General features: G+C 48.7%; 2 protein-coding genes across 2 annotated transcripts in view; both read left to right on the top strand.

The window, feature by feature from the left end:
• NUP58 (nucleoporin 58) overlaps positions 1-2,200 on the top strand; it is a 37,873-nt gene extending 35,673 nt beyond the window's left edge. The window contains exon 16 of the mRNA XM_061457630.1: positions 2,072-2,200. Coding sequence (XP_061313614.1) covers positions 2,072-2,154 — 83 coding nt within the window. The 3' untranslated portion in view covers positions 2,155-2,200. The remainder of the gene's footprint in view (positions 1-2,071) is intronic.
• Positions 2,201-9,822: 7,622 nt separating this feature from the next.
• SHISA2 (shisa family member 2) lies at positions 9,823-15,387 on the top strand. The gene is made up of 2 exons (XM_061457644.1): positions 9,823-10,483; positions 12,417-15,387. Exons 1-2 carry the CDS (start codon positions 10,180-10,182, stop codon positions 12,968-12,970), a joined length of 858 nt encoding a protein of 285 aa, XP_061313628.1. The 5' UTR covers positions 9,823-10,179; the 3' UTR covers positions 12,971-15,387.
• The last annotated feature ends 1,502 nt before the right edge of the window (positions 15,388-16,889 follow it).

Below are 16,889 nucleotides of genomic sequence, written 5' to 3'. Positions count from 1 at the left end.
ACATGCAGTCTCCACCCAACCAGGCAGTTAGGTTGCTTAAAAGGAGGATGGAGGTGGTGAGGGGGGAGGAGAAGCATGGGGAGAGATGAAGGGATGTAGAGCACAAGGCTTCCTACTGTGAACAGGACAATTTGTTTTAATTCAGTTTGGGATCATTTCTTCTGAACTGAATGTTGAATATTTGTATGTTGATATTTTTGTAGTTCCAAATCAGCAGCTTGTAATGGAATCTTTTGTGTTGGCTGAATGTTGCATTTAGTAGGTAGAAATAGATGATTGCAGTAGTTTCATTTTCTGCATGGTTGACATTTTTTACCTGGGGGGGAATCATAAATTAACTCCATAAAAGAAATAAAACATAAAATTAATGGAGTCCTATCAGGATTCTCATAGCTCTGTGGAGAATTTTGCTTTCATCAGGTGGCAGAAGCCTGCCATTTCATACTACCACTATCTGTCACTTACTAGTAGTCCTGGCTCACCAGGGAGGACCCAGTTTACTGGAAGTTAGCAAATGAGACACCCATCTACAAGGACCAGCAAGAGGATTGAGGATACTAGAGGCCTGTCAGCCTGGCCTCAGTGGCAGGGAAGGTTGTGGAGCAGATCATCTTGAGTGCCATCACAGTGCATGTACAGGATACCCAGGTGGTTGGGCTCAGTCAGCATGGATTTATGAAAGGCAGGTCCTGCTTGACTAATCTGATCTCCTGCTGTGCTAAGGTTGATGAGGGAAGGTCTGTGGATGTTGTCTACCTGTACTTCAGTAAAGCCTTTCACACTGTTTCCCACAGCATTCTCCTGGGGAAACTGGCTGCTCATGGTTGGATGGTTGTACTGCTTGCCGAGTAAAGCACTGGCTGGATGGCCAGGCCCAAAGACTGGTGGTGAATGGAGTTAAATCCAGTTGGCGGCTGCTCACAAGTGGTGTTCCCCAGGGCTCAGTATTGGTACCAGTACTGGTATCAGTTCTGTCTTATCAGTGATCTCAGTAAGGGGATCGAATGCACGCAAGTTTGAAGATGACACCAAGTTGACTGGCAGTGTTGATCTGCTGGAGGGTAGGAGACTACTGAGGGATCTGGACAGACTGGATCAATGGGCGGTAACTTAACTGTATGAGGTTCAACAAAAGGCTCAGTCCTGTATTTGGGCCATAACAACCCCATGCAGTGATACAGGCTTGGAGCAGAGTGGCTGAAAAGCTGCTTGGCAGAAAAGGTCCTGGAAGTGCTGACTGATGGCCACTGAGCATAAGCCAGCTTGTGCTCAGGCAGCCAAGAAGACAAATGGCACATGGCTTGTATCAGACACAGTGTGTTCAGCAGGGCTGGGGCAGTGAGCATCTCCCTGTACTCAGCACTGGTGAGGCTGCACCTCAAATCCTGTGTTCAGTTCTGGGTCCCTCACTACAAGAGGGGCATGAAGGTGCTGGAGTGGGTCTAAAGAGGAGCAACAAAGCTGGTGAAGGGTTTTTGATCCCCTTTTCCAACATTATGATTCTATGTCACTTCTTTATTTTTCAGGTCATTCACATTTTCTCACTCTTTGTTTAAGGTAGAAGGATTTTGTTAAACTTCAGTATTGGAATGAACCTTCTGACCCATTTGACTCCAATTGCTATGAGGTTTATGACTTAATTCGTTTTTACTCAGCCTCAGGGTTTTAACTTTTGTAGCCCGTCACTGCTGTTGAAATGCCACAGTGAGGAGGTGAGTAGGTGATGTCTTACTTTAGCTTTGATAACTTTCCTAAACAATGGTTTACTTTCCGTTTCCTCACCTTTTAAAAGTAAGGAAAGTCTGGCTCATAATGAACAGGTTTTGATTAAGTTCAGAAGCTTCTTATAAACTATAAAAGTTTCTGGGTTGATTTTACTTCTGTTTGAGTATAGATCTGTCCCCAACAGGATATTGGGTCAGTTCTGTTGAACACCTGCATGGAGAACTCGGAGTACGTACTCCTGTGCTAAACACATCAGTAGCTGAACAGGTCAAAGGTATTTTACTTTGATTGTTCAACTAATGTTTCGGACTGATGGATTTCCTTTTTTCTTTTGTCTTCAGTGCAGCTGTCACTCTACGGCGTGTGCTTGGGCAGCAGAGGCAGGACAGCAGCTTTCTAGATGAACTTGCTTCCAAAATCTGGTTCTAAATAGAGGCTGATGTATCTCCTAGGCAAGAAATCGCTTGCTGGCTCTGTGTGTTTAGTGTGGCATGTTGTGGTAACAACATATGCTTCAGTGATGATGCCAGTCACAAAAGCAAGCTAGGATGATGAGGTTTTGATCAGACGTCACGGTGTGGTAAAAAGGGAAAGAAGCACAGACTTGATAAACATTCAAAATCAAGCTATTTTATTATATGAAACTTGAAATTCTGAAAAATACCATGCAGTCTTAATAAGACAAGAAAGGGGTAAGTTCTCCTGGGGAAAAATGCTGTGAAAATCAGCTTGAGTACACCTTTAGTTGGGTGAAACCTTGGGAGAAAAAACCATGCACAAACAGCGTACAGCTGGGTAGCTAAAGCCAGTCTGTTAACTCCTTGGTTAAGCACCTGGGTAGAGGCTGCTCTAAACTGTAATAACACCAAACCCCTCTAATCCTGTTAGCAGTGTTAGCATTTCTTGGCTGTTTGGACTACCTTTATTTTTCTACCAACATACACAAAAAGGAATCAAACCTTTGAGCACAAACACTTGCTGTTGTTCTGTTGTTCTACCCAGGGATATAAGGTAAGGTATGTGTGATAAAGGAGCTCTTACTGGAAAAAAAAAATCCATCTTTCAACAAAAGGCTTGGGTTGGGTGGGCCCAAATGCCAAATGGATGCAATGGCAGTGAGCATTTAGGCCAGTACTGCCCTAGATCTTAGCAGTGTGCGACATCTCTGGAGGTGTGGCTGAACATACCTGTATCTTACCAGTTTCACCTTTGTTGCTTCATGCAGCTGTGCTTGGCTCAGCCCACCCATGTGTTGCCTCTTTTATCCTTAAGAGCAATGCCAAAGGCAGCTACTGTGATTCTGATTCAGCATCAGGTTGGACAAAGTTAACTGAGAGAAGTGGTAGCAAGAGGAATGTGCTAGCCTTAATGCCACAGCTATGAGCCTTAGCAATGCACGTTCTGTTGGTTTCAGATGGGAATGGTCTTTACCTTTCTGGCTGCTGACTGAGGGAACTGGGGGCTGTCTGAAGGAACTCTCTGCAGCTAACATTGCCATTGCTTGTCCCCATAGCAGCAGTATAATGCTTAAGCTACAAGAACAGTTTTCAGTGGGCAGCCAAGTGTTTGCATACCTCCAACAGCCAAACCAGAAGCAAGCCTTATCCCCGAGGAGGGTCAGACCTGCTCTGGCCATTAGCTAAGCTTACGTAGTATAGACCACAAGGGCAAAGCTCCTGCTTCATCCCATGGTAGCAAAGTGAGGTTGATGCTAAGCTCTGCTCTGATAGTAACAAGGGAAGGCTTTAAATGTTGTTTATGTTGTCTTCAGGCATGGTAATGCTGTGTTGGTGCCAATAGTATCCTCCTGCTTGTATCGGAGATGTGCAGAAGGGGCTGCAGCTGCAGGGAGGCTGCAGCAGCTCATCCGTGTTGCCCTGTGCTGGGCAGGAATCACTGAATTGAGGATGCAAGTCTAATGCAAATGCCTATTAGCTGAAATTTGTATTCTGTTAGTAACAATATCTTGCTAGAAATGGTTTTCTAACTTGTCACTTTATACTTGAGAAGTGTCACCTTCCTCATCACCTCTCCCCATGCTCTATTTCCAGTGCCGCAGCAGCCACTGCAGCTGTTATTTGTTGCTCTGTCATGGTGACACCAGCACTGTGGTGGTCACGGGGTTTGCCAGGCATTGGAGCTGCTGAGAAAAATGGGGGCAAAAGGGATATGTGGGCTCAGGCAGGTGAATGGTGCTAGTATTCCAGCAATGATGGAAGTAATAACATATAAAACTACGCACTGTTGCAGAGTGATGGATGTTTCATTTAAAGTTAGCCCTCAGAATGGTGTTTGGGGAAGAATTGCTAGATTATATCATCCTTAAAATAAGCTGCATTTGAGCTACGCTACTGATGTCAAGTAAAACAGCAAATGATGCAAGCAGATACAGTCTTTTACTTCTTTTGTAAGCAATATAAAAAATTCCTAATCTAGAACATGTTCTCATAAGCATTGTTAATTTTCTGCACCAGGTTGCTGCTTCTTGCTCATCTGCACTAATAATCCCCGTATAAAATCTCAAACTGCATATTAAGCTGTACTAAATCCCACTGAACCATACAAAGAGAAGCAGCACTTTTTTCTTGTCTGGAGCTCATTAATCTGACTGTACAGGCAGCAATCTGAGCTGCAGCTGCATAGCGATGCTGCTTGCACTGTGTGGTGCCTAAATCCTTGTCTTGTGCTATGGCATCAGGAGCCGAGCAACAGTAAATTTGTTTTTAAATTATTCTTGGTTCTTTCCTCCTGCATTTGATGAAATAACTTTATAATAACAATGCCTTGTCAAATTGGCCAGTCTCAGTGGAAGGGCAGGCTGTGGGAAGATGGAGTTAGTCCACAAGAAGTAATTCTTCCTCTCTGTCTGAGGAAGGGAAAAAAATCTAATATTCTTTTGTTTTTTGCTAGTGGCTGGAGTGGTTGGTTAGAGCAGACAGAATCATTGGATTATGAAACAGCCCCCGTTTCAGTTTGAGATGTGCCCATCAGCTTTGTGTCCAGGTCTTTATATATTGTAACAGCAATCTGTTGTGTCTGCAGTTAAGCAGGAGCGCCGAAAAATAATGTACTAAGACTCCTGGGAGAAGAGCATGACAGCTGTATTGATCACAGCTGAGTAGCTGGACAATGCTAATGAAGTCCCTAAAGCCCCAGTCTGAGGAGGCTCAGTCTTGAATCTGGGGGAGGTTTTCTGAGAAACAGCTTCCTCCTTAACTTGTTGCAGTGTTGCCCTCTTGAATTTGGAAGATGTCCCCCAGCACTTACAGATACTGTTACCCGGTCACCTCCCTTCAGCCTGCATGCCTGAACCCCATTATCAAGACAGTGGTGCACTTGGGAGCCAGACGTGTGATACTGGAGGTGTCTGCATGGGCTGTGATAATGTGGTGCCAGTGCTGATGTCAGCTGTCACTGCTGCATACGCTGGGACAGGGAGCACTGATAGCAGAAACCGAGCTTTGCATATTGATTGCTTGGTGCTGGTGCAGATTCACACCTGAGCCCTTGAGGAGGGCTCATATCCTTCTGTTCAAAGTTATTTTTACAGTCCTTTGACTCTTTCTGGGATGTTTTTTTTTTATTCCTCGGGTCATCTTGTTCCAATTATTTTCCAGGAAATGAGAGCCAATAAAAGAAAGCCTTTCCCCTATGAATACACGTGTATTTTAAAATGTAGATATTAAAAATGCTCCCTGAGCAGAAATAAAAGCCAGTCTGGCTTATGCAAGTAATACCACAATCAGAGTAGCAGTTTGGCCATTTAAATATACCAGTGGTGTTTACATAATATTTACCACAGGTATAGCTATGCTAGTGTAAAAGGTAGCTAACGATCTAAGGGCAGGAAGAGAAGGAAGCCGTACTAAATTAAGCTCCTATATCCTGGTTACTATCCTCATCTGGCAACTTATGTTAGTGTAAGCTGTCAGTAAGGACTGCCTCTTGATTACTACAGTTCTCCATACAGAACACTTAGTGATGGTGTTTTAACAGCGCTACCCTTCCCACTGACTTCACATGGGGGCAGCAAGACATTGCTTTGTCAGCAGCAAATATGGTCTTACCTGAGAAGCAGCTTTGCCTGGGTGAATGTACAAGATGCAGGGATTTCTGGCTCCAGGTAAAATAAAAAAAAAACAAAAACGAAACAAACCAAACAGTTTTAAAAATAACACAAAACCCTACATACTCAGCTTAGCCTTCAGCTGGGAATTGATTTTATTGTTTTGTATTACCAGGAAGAAGAATCTCTGCTGATAAAGTGCACAAAGTGCAATGAAATCCAGCTCTTGCAGTAAGCATGGCCTGAATTTTATATGCCAAGTGATTTAAACAATAGTACCCTCATGATGAATTCTAGCTTCTCTTTGGGAGATGAGAGTTTGAAGACTTCAGGTCACTAGTTTGAATTTGTGACGTTGTGGACACAACACAGAAACAAAATAATTTTTGATTCCAGATTTTCAATGTTTCTGATGAAGTTGCAAAATCGTTTGACAGTAGTGATGTAATGGTAGATAACAATGGCTAAATGTAACAAGAAAAGCACATAAATGCCTGCTTGGTGTCTAGGGCTGGGCAGTGCCAAGCAGGTAATCTCACTTGTACCCAGGTGACCAGGCTACCAAGAATGAAACTGAATATCCTAAAGGAAGGGAAAAGACAGATCCATATGCCATCTAAAGTTTCTCTCCAGTGGGTTGAATGGAAAAGGGGATAGGAGTTGCTGCCAGTTTTGTGTCTCTCAGCCTCAAGGGAATGTGGCAAGTTGCAGAGGATGGGTTGGAAATATGATAGGGCAAGCAAAACATCCCTCACAGCAAGAGCCACTTACACACCATCAGAAGCTCAGGGCACCATGGAGGGTTGTATTGCAGGGTTTTCTTTTTCCTAGTTCTAAAGGAGTTCCAACTAAAATAGATACAGAATAAGGTGACAGGTCTGCTCCTGCTTTATCTTGGAGAATCTGAGATGGACACCCAAGGGGGAGGGACAGGGACTGTTGTTTCTTCCTTATTATTGTTACAGCTTCCTCTAATTAGTCCTTTCTCTTCCTTCCTGTCCAATGTGTGCTGTCACAGCCAGCCCCAACAAATGTTTGCGGTACCTCACTGTGACCAGTTCAGCAGCTTAGACTCAAGGTGTGTTGTCCTTGATTTTTCCCCCTGTTGAACTGGGAGCTATTCAGGATGAAATACTTATCTATTATGCCTCTTTTCACACCTTTCCTATAATCTGTGATGTCTTTTTCTCAAGTAGAAGCAGCTGTATTTTCAAGGAGGTTTGGCAAATGAGGCCTGAAAACCTAAGGAAAGCAAAGAACCATGTTCTGAAGGCACATAAATACTTCTGAAATATTCCCATCTCTAGAAAGACTGTTGGAATAAAATGGCAAAACCACTGTTGTTATAATAAGGAGAGTACCTGTCAATGCGGTGACTGAAATAATTGGTGAGATGTCTTACACAGTCACTTATACACTTACACAGGGGTGATTATCCCGCAGCAGCTTTGCCTGCATCGACCAGCATCCTGGCACCAGGAGCTATGTCCCAGCGCAATGCCTGGGTGTGTGGGTATCGCTCTCACACAGCCAGTGCAGCATCTGAATGCCAAGTTGTGTGAAAGCTGCAGGGTGCTGTAAATGTACTTATCCCCTACGTGGCTGCACAGGCAGGCTGCAGTTCAGAGTGTTAAAAATTATGTGGAAAATGCATTTTATCAGTTTCAGATAACTAATAAAAGTAAATTTAATTCTTACTTTCCCTGCTCCAAGAGAGAAGATTTTTCAGGGGTCACAGAACAACATGTGAGTTCTTCAAATGACTGAAATAAGACATGGTATTTGCTTTCCTGCCATCATGCATTTGGTTTTGCAAGGGCAAAGAACACTTCTGTGGAGCCAAAGGCCTCAGAAAGCTATACCTGGTAGTAGCAGCAAAAATTCAGAGACTTCTAGAAAAAATGAAACAAAGTTGAAGCAGATAACTAAGATTTATAGGCTATGGGACCATTATTAAATATCTCTAGGCTTTAAGAACCTTTGTGCACTCAAATATATATGTGATGTTCCAACTATAGCTCAAAGCTGCAAGATGCTCAGCTTGATGGGACACAGTGAGTCTGGTGTCCTGCAGTACCTGGGGCCTTAGTGATGGTTTGGTTTACTCTGAAATAGATTGAGCTAATATTATGAGATTGCTAGGCATGGGAAAATGAGCAAAAGCATTGCAGAGCAGAAGACTGGTTTTGTTTTTCAGGACTTTTGTGGGCTTTAAACTTTAAATCATACAGATATTCCCTGATTGGCTTGTAAAAACAGGCAGGGGAAAGAGAAGAATCTTTGCTAATTAGTCTATTGCTAAATATGTTCTAAAGCATTTTGCAAAGTGCCAAATGTTTCAGGCTTTACAAAGGCGTAATGAGGTGTGCCATTATCTCTGGTTTTACCCAGACAAGTTGAGACAAATTCTGAGCTTGAATATATAAAGTACCTGTTAATCTCTGCAGGGGATCTGGTGCTGGTATCTAGTCATGATTGAGGCTCCTAACTGGGAATGAGTATGGCGATAGGTGAAAAGTAGACTATCTTCTCATAGTCTGCTATTGCTATTGGAAGAGATCCAGCTTACTGAGTATCACTGGAACCATCGACTCAAAGGATGGGGCTGGGAAAGTATTTTGCTTGCCACATATAAAAGAATCCAGAACCTGCTTTTCTTATTATGAAGATGTCAGTCCAACCCAGACCTTAAGAAAATGATCTTGCAGAAAGACCTCTGTGAATGTAGGTATTTAACAGCTGCTGTGCTGTCACTGGGGGCTGCCAGAAGCCCCAATAGGTCAGGAGCTTGTGGTTTTAATTCCTTATCCAGATGAGCCCTTTCCCTCACTGTTCTTTGACGCTGAGCCACAGCACAGGGTGTCTTGGCCAGGGGGTGGTTTGAGTGATGTGGGGTGTTTGCATGAAATGGGTCAGGGCGGTGTGTGATGTGCTCCTCACCCCAAAGTGAACACGTTAAAGCTGACAGTTCCAGGTGGCTGCTGATCAGGTTTTGAGATGAAGCATCTTAAACTCCATCATTCAAATTCCCGCAAGTTTCTTCTCACGATCCCACAGGGTTGATATGGGCAATGCAGAACCTGTCATGCTGCAATCCCACTTTTTATCTTGATAACCACAAGCTTTTCCAAAGTTTAGCTGCCCCAGATTAGTAACCCTTTCTGAGACAAAGTGTGAGCCTGTGGGACCCACCTCTGCACCTTGCCCTTGTGGTGCCATGGCTCCAGCCATGGGCTGAGCTGTGAAAGGGATGATGCTGGGAAGTAACTTGCTGGGATCTGTAGTGAAGCTGAGGGGCAAAAAGCCATTACCTGGGCTCTGATTTCCCCAGAATCTGCTGGTCCAGACTAATACCTCTGTGAAACTCTGCAGCTGCCTAGAAGTGGAACAAAAGAGAAAAAAGAGGGAGGTGAAGACGGAGGGGGAAGGCCTGGGATGTTCTAAGTGAAAGACAATAATTTAATTGAAGAAGAAAAGCTCGAGAGACTCTGTGAATTTAGATTACGTCTGTCACCTTCCTTTCGGTCACCTGACTTGGCAGCAGGTTTTGGAAGCAGAGCTGGTTACCAGAGCTACCCCTTTCTGCCTTTTTATTAAAAGAAGCGTTTTTCACTCTACTCAACGCGTTGCAAGCAGAAGCTTTGGTCGGTGACACCGGAGCTGACTTGGAGGGAAGAGAGAAACAACCCCAGACTTCCTTGCCACTTCATCCTCCCGGACACGCTTGACGGAGCATCCTTGCGTGCTCCCCTGAGCCGCCGCCAGCTTTCAAGGCGCCGTGAGCCGGAACCATCGCGTGTGTGCGGAGCGGTCCCGTGTGACCCGCAGCGCGCCTTGCTGTTCCGGGGCTGCGGGGCGGACCTGGGCTGGGGACCCCCGGGAGGATGCGGGGCTCAACGCGGGCTCCGGTTTCCCCGACTCGGTTCCCCGGTGCCGCCTCGTCGGACGGGGCGGGGCTGGCGCATGCGCACTCAGCCCTCACCGCCGCCTATAAGTACGGGGCGCGGCGCCCCCCCCACCCATCGGCGGTGCGGAGCGCGGCGCCGGACGGGGCGCACGGCGGCGTTGAGCGGCCCCCGGGCGGGAGGAGGGTCCCGCACCCGCCGCCTTCACCCATGGACGTGTGCAGGGCGCGGGCCGGGCGGCCAGCACGGACCAGCGAGTAGCGGCGCCGCCCGCCCCTCTCAGCCCCGCGCACAGCTCGGCCGGTCCTTCCTGCCGGCGGCTCCGCACCCCGCGGTCCAGCCCCGGGTATGCGGCGGCGGCGGCGGCAGCAGGACCCGCGGCGAGACTCCCCGCAGCGCGGCGGCGGCGTGCCCCGGGGCGCCGGGCGGCGCTGCCCCGGCGCGGGGGGGCTCTGACGGAGCGGCCGCCCGCCGCGCCGCGCCATGCAGGGCGGGCGGGGCTGGCTGCTGCTGGCGGCGCTGGGCTGGCTGCTGCCGGCAGGGGCCACGGCCAGCGGTGAGTACTGCCACGGCTGGCTGGACGGGCAGGGCGGCTGGCGGGACGGCTTCCAGTGCCCCGAGCGCTTCGACGGCGGCGACGCCACCATCTGCTGCGGCAGCTGCGCCCTCCGGTACTGCTGCTCCAGCGCCGAGGCGCGCCTCGACCAAGGCGCCTGCGACAACGACCGGCGGCAGGGCGGCGGCGAGCAGGGCCGCCCCGGCAAGGACGGCCCCGACGGCGCGGCAGGTGAGACGGCCCCGGCCCGGCGCTGAGGGCTCCCCCACGGCTCGGTGGCTCCCGGCGAGCCGCCGCGGGTTCGCGGCGAACTTCTCGCCCGCTCCTTCCCCCTCGTCGCCGGTTACCCCTCCCGCGGGGCGGAAAGGATAGCGGTGGGGCCGGCCAGGCCCGCCCGCAGCTGTTGAACGGGGCACGGCACCCTCGTGTAGATCTTTTTTTTTCTCCCTCCCTGTTGCTTGGAAGCCGAGCGCTGCCGCCCGTTAGAGCAGGTGGTACGGGACCGGGTCCTCGGCCCCGTCTGTGTTCCCGGTTAAGATGGGAAGTAAAATAATGGAACGATACGTATGAGCGAAACAAAAAGTAATGTGACCTTCCGAAATGATTCCTGGCCGGCCCCAACTCTGATTGTGTGTATTCATCCACCTCCACTTAGGACCGGTTTTTACAAGATTGAATTTCAGGGATAAACTCGGGTCTTTCTGCTGCTGTTCAAATAAAGCCCTGGTGGCTTCCCAGGGCCCTTGCTGCAATCCACACAAGCTGAACGCACTAGAAGTAGCCTGAAGTGATGTTATAATTAGGTCAGATTTACTCCTGGAAAACTTGTGTGTTACAGTCTGTAGCAAGTGTGTGCACCTGCTCAAGACCTGCTGTAGGTCACTCAGCGCAGAAGGAGAGGCAATTTTTTGCAAACCTTTTGTCTAAAAAGTGCTAAAATTGTAGAAGGAACATGGCATTTTGTTTGCATCTTGCTCCGTGTGATCAGCGGTGCAAGGAGTTATTCTGACTTGAGCAGACAGCTGACCCCCCTTTGCAGTCCAACAAGGGAATGTTGTTAACAATTGATTTTCTTAATTACATTAATTTCCTGCACAGGCTGGTACAGGTCACCTGCAGGAGGTGCAGCCAATGTTCCAGGGCATGTTGTTATCAGGGTCTGCCTCAGTGTGGTCATTCAGGCTCAGATTGGGGTCCACAGCCCTGCCTGAGTCTTGGGGCTGTCAGGTTCTAGTGGAAATGCTGAAGTCCAGGCATGTTGTCTGGCATCTTCCCCCTGTTTTGCACAGATATATCCGTGCAGGTTTCTTACTAAGGCAGACAAAACAGCTTTTTCACTGGGAGTGCAGAGCAGCCGGAGCCCGGGTTGTTCCAAGGATGGTGTTCACCATCGGCCTCGTTGGGCTTCCAACCCCACCACTGAAGCATCACCCGTACTTTCTGCTCCCACTCCTTGCTCATGCCCACTCCTGCCCTGATGGTCCTTCTTTAAGCCTCACAAGGAGTGATACTGCTGGAAGCGAAGCTTCCCCTCTGCTGGAAGTGAAGCTTCGGAACTGCTGTTACCCCACCACCCCCCCCCTTGTCTTCTGAAACCGAGGGCAGCCAGAAGCTCATCCCTGGGGCTGCTGCCTGGTCACTGCCTGGCTGTCCCCCTGCCCTGGGGGATGACAGCAGCCACAGAGGGCTGGCAGTGGGGAGAGATGCAGTGCAGCACTGGAGTTTGATCATCCCGTTCTCCTGAACTCTAAGCAGAGATCCTGTCCACAAAGTATCTCCCTACAGCAGTGTTCAAACCCAGTGCTCTCTTGCCTGATATTTCGAGTAGGTTGTTTTAGAGACAGGATCTGGTGAGGTGTGGGGTTATGGTTGATGTCTAGACTACCATCAACAGGAGGCAGGTGTCCTCCATTGAGGCATAAGCTGTGGACTTTCCTCCCTGCTAGTAACTTTAAAGATGTTTTGGGGAACTCCAGCCACTGATTTTCACAGCCTTTTTCATCTTTGGCATAAAATGCTCGGCTGCACACACAGCTTGTAATGCTCACCTTGCATTGACCTGTGTGGAGGGAGGTGGGCTCAGCTTGTGTGAAGGGGACCTTCTGCTAGAGCTGCTGGGGTTTGTCCTTGGCCCCCAGTGACGATGTTTTCCTCACTGTTGCAGTGCCCATCTATGTGCCATTCCTTATCGTTGGATCTGTATTTGTTGCCTTCATCATCCTGGGGTCGCTGGTAGCCGCTTGCTGCTGCAGATGCCTGCGGCCCAAGCAGGAGCCCCAGCAGAGCCGAGCCCCTGGGGGCACCCGTCTGATGGAGACGATCCCCATGATCCCAAGTGCCAGCACCTCCCGGGGCTCCTCCTCACGCCAGTCAAGCACTGCTGCCAGCTCCAGCTCCAGTGCCAACTCAGGGGCCAGAGCCCCCCCAACCAGGTCCCAGACCAACTGCTGTTTGCCTGAGGGGACCATGAACAACGTCTATGTCAACATGCCGACGAACTTCTCAGTGCTGAACTGCCAACAGGCTACTCAGATCGTGCCGCACCAGGGGCAGTACCTGCACCCCCAGTACGTGGGCTACACTGTGCAGCACGACTCAATGCCGCTGACCCCTGTGCCCCCCTTCCTCGATGGTTTGCAGAGTGGCTACAGGCAGATCCAGTCTCCCTACCCGCACACCAGCAGCGAACAGAAGATGTACCCAGCCGTGACTGTGTAGCGCTGACAGCTTCCTCCCCCACCCCACCCAGTAGGTTTTTATATCTAAACTGAGCAGTGGAGAAATACTTCTTTGGAACGAAGCTTCCAGAACATCACTCGTAAATAACTTTGAAAGGCTCATGCATGTCAGACAGTGTTTATAAACCATTTATTTCCACCGGGGTCTGTTGCCAGAAACTGTAGGATGATATCTCTGAATTAACATTGCCAGATCTGCTCTCATTCCAGTGCATGATTTACAGCGCCGAAGGATTACGCTGAAAATCTGTGTGTGTTTCAGATTGCTGTACTTGTGAGATAAATGCGGGAGCCATTAAGTGCCCTTCAGGTATGACACGTTCAGAAGTATTTGCCTAATTAATTCGTAGAAAGAGTTTTGTTACACTGTACGAGGCCGCAGTACTTAAGGAACCTCTTTTCTCCTCTCCCAGCTTCTTAATGACATTTCCTGTTGCTTTACAGACAATCACAGCCGAGTGCCAACCAGTGCAGTCCCTGCTTGCTGGGTGCTGGTATGAGCCCCATGACTTAACCATCCCTGGTTTGGGGCGAGATGCCACAGAAGGCTGTCTTGCAAAGACCAGTTTTCCTTGTCCCTGGTACTTATGTAGGAATTAGAAGAGTGTGAACTACTCGGCTCTTCCTTCCAGTGCACTTGAAACCCTTCTTGATTTGGTTTTGTCTCAAAATCAGGACCCAGTAGTTGTTTGCACAGACTTTATGAACTTGTAACTAAGAACAGGGTACAAGGTGCCTGCTCTTTCCTCGTACCAAAGCTTTTGGTACGAGCTGGCAGGGGCTGAGCTGAACCTGCCTTTGCGGAGAAAGGTCGTACTGTGACTCCAAACACGCCTGCTGTAACCTCACTTCCCATGAAACACTAAATCTGTGTGAGCGCACACGAAGTTGTGTCCTGCCTGCGATCAAGTCTGACCATTTGAAAATGGACTTTGTTCCCCTCCAGCCCCCAGCAAGCACCAGCTCTTCTCTGTGGGGCTGGGGTGGGATCTCACACAGAGCTATTCCCTTTTCTTCTCTGCCTGTGGGGCAAGGGACAAGGAAGGCACAGCTGTATTTAAAAATAAGGCAAAAGGCCCAACCAAAGGATGAAGGTGCTTGTGGCTCCCTGCAATGCCATGGGGCCAGGGAGGAGGGACGGTGCGGACTGGGGGGACGACGTTGCAATGGAGCTCCTTTGCTTCATCTGGGTGAAAAGACTCCAGGAAGCAGCATGCTGGGAATAATCAGACTGTACTAATCACAGTGTGTCACCACGGATGCAACAAACTGTTTAAACTGGTTTTGTCTCTTAAGAAAAAGTAGTCTGCATTTCCATCCATTCTGCAGCCAAAACACCGCAACGGAGGGCTGAGGCCATGTATCAAATCTGGGCAATTACTGTAACCAGAGCTGATAAAAGGTTTCTTATTGTCCGATACTGTATCAGTATGTAGCAATAACTGTGATACTACTTTTTTTGTATGTCTGTTTTTAAATCACGTCTGTGCTTAAGCATTGCCAAATCCAATGGTTTACGCGTAAACATGCCACACACAGGCAGTCTGAGCGGCCAGCCATGGTTTGACCACTGACATAGGAAAGTGAATAGCTAATTTATCCCAGAGCTGCTGTTCCTGGCTGCCAGCGTCCATTCAGCACGTAGGACCTGGAGAGGAAACTTGGCTTGAGACCTGGCATCCATCTGCCCTGGCTGGGTGCCTTCAGCGAGACAGCGGCCAGCTGCTGGAGGTGTTGGGTGGCTGCTCTGCTCCAGGACACCTTCAAAGGCAGCGGGTGCAGCAGAGGTGGGTGCTGCCGGGCCCTTGAAGGACCTGCACCAGGGTCTTGTGGCGATTTAGGGTTCTACCTGTCCATGTTGAGGCTTGGTCCTGCTGACCTTCTGAAGCTGAGCATTGGGAACGGGGCCTCTGCTACCTGGATCTGGAGGTGCTTGGCCCCAGGTGAAGCCCAGCCTGTGACTGCGTGGCCAGAACACAAGTTCATCCATGCGGTCCTGATCTCTCCCAGCTGTGAACCAAGCCCTCTCTCCCCACACCGTCAGTGTGCACTGCCTGCCTCGCACAAGCCCTGGCAAGGACACCTCCTCTGACCTATGAAATTCAGGTGAATCTCTTTGTATATTGTTTACTTGTTTGTTAAAGAAAAAAGGAGAAAATAAGTTAAATTTAAGTCTGTAGAAACTGATTTACAACTGCAGGCAGAGAAACCTGAGTTGTAATAAAAAAAGCTTTGTGAGATGTGGTGGGTTTTTTATGTCATGTATAATAATGTAAAACCAATGTTACCATTTGATACAGCTTTTAAATCTCTGAAAGGGCACTTGCTTTAAAGTGTTTCTTACAAATGAAGGAAAAAAAGCCCACTTTGTTTCTTAATAAATACTTTATGGTGTGACTTTGGTTTTGTTTGCTTTGTTATAGGTTTTTTTTTCCCCCTTCAGTTAATGCTTTACTTTCCTCTGTCTACAACAGCACATCTGATCAGCCCAGTTCTGGACAAAAAGCAAAGTTAGGGGTTTTGGCTGTGTTTTTGGGGAATAACAATAAAAACAACAGATACTTTTTACCTACGTGGCTGAATGCTGAGCCCTCATGGGGCATGTCTGCAGGGGCTTGTTTGGAGGGAGGGGGAGCAGGGAGAGGGCACCTGAGCATCATGTGAACTGGGAACCCCTCATGTCTCAGTGGCTCCAGGGATGCTGGGGAGCAGCAGTGGGAGTAGGGGGGGACCCCTCAGGCTCCCCCTTTCCAAGTAATGCCAAATGTCATTTCCATAGGATTTTTTAGGCTCAGTTGGTTTCAGAGGTACCAGCTAAGCATTTTGAAAGTGTAACTCTCAGTAAGTGTCTCTGCTGTTCCCACTTCCCCCTGCACAGGGACCCTTGTCACTTGTGCAAACTCCATCCTCATTAAGTGAGATGAAAACCAAACCCTGTTGTGCCGGGGGCATCACTCAGTCTGGACCAAGGCCACTTTGCTTTCCCCTTGTTTGCTCCCTCCTGCTGCTGGTGATGCCAGTGCCGTGCTGCAGGCAGGAGGCTGGTGGGGCGGAAAGGGCATGGGTAGGAAATTGGGCCTTGTCAGATTGGCATGTTTATGACTCAAGCAAATAGGAAAGAACAGTCTGGGAAAACTGTAGCCTTGGTCAGGCTCTATGTAGCACATCCCAAAGTGCCATAGCTTCCTGATGTCTGGGGGAGGCGAAGGAGCAGGGCTGGAAGCAGAAAGCTCGCAGGGAAGGAGGGGTCAGCTACAGCTTAGAGCAGATGTGCTGAGGTGATGAGCATTTTGCAGCAGGAGAAGCCTATTCTTTGTGTCAAAGCTTTTCCTCATGCTTTGTTCTTTTTCCTTGGCATTTTTTCCCCTCAGTTGAGCAGAGTAAGGTTTTCCTGCTGCACATGGTGACTACGGATGGCACAGGGCAAACACGTGTGGAAACTTGCTGGTAAACTCTGAGCAAGCACGAGTGGTGCTTAGGAAAGATTCATTCATTTACTTTTTATAGGCTACAGTGCTAGCTGAGACCAGGGTATCATTGGCTGCAACTCAGAAGGAACAGTCCCACATGTAATGCGATAACAGGAAAACCCTGGCATAGTGCTGCTGGGTAGCACTGCGCCACAGCGCAGGGCTGGGTTCGGACCAGGGCCAAGGGTGGGCACAGCAGTGCTCAGGTCCTACCAACAGACATGTATCTGTTCCATAGGGGAACTGGTCTGCCCCTTTTCTTTGTAACATAAGAGGCCAAAACCTGAGGATTCAAAAGTCACAGCCACACTTCTAAACCTGTGGCGTGGCCTGTAAATATACTTTTAGCCTTGTATGGCTGTAAGAAGTTACGGAAACACTCCTGCAGTCACTTCACCCATCCCACAGCCCTGCTGAGTGCTCCCCACG

Source organism: Pezoporus flaviventris, unplaced genomic scaffold, assembly GCF_033815535.1.
Source record: "Pezoporus flaviventris isolate CSIRO_AGI_PZ_B2104156 unplaced genomic scaffold, CSIRO_AGI_Pfla_v1 ptg000025l, whole genome shotgun sequence".
NCBI classification, from domain to species: domain Eukaryota; kingdom Metazoa; phylum Chordata; class Aves; order Psittaciformes; family Psittacidae; genus Pezoporus; species Pezoporus flaviventris.
Note: the sequence above shows the minus strand (reverse complement) of the source record. Positions and strands in the feature narration are given on the sequence as shown.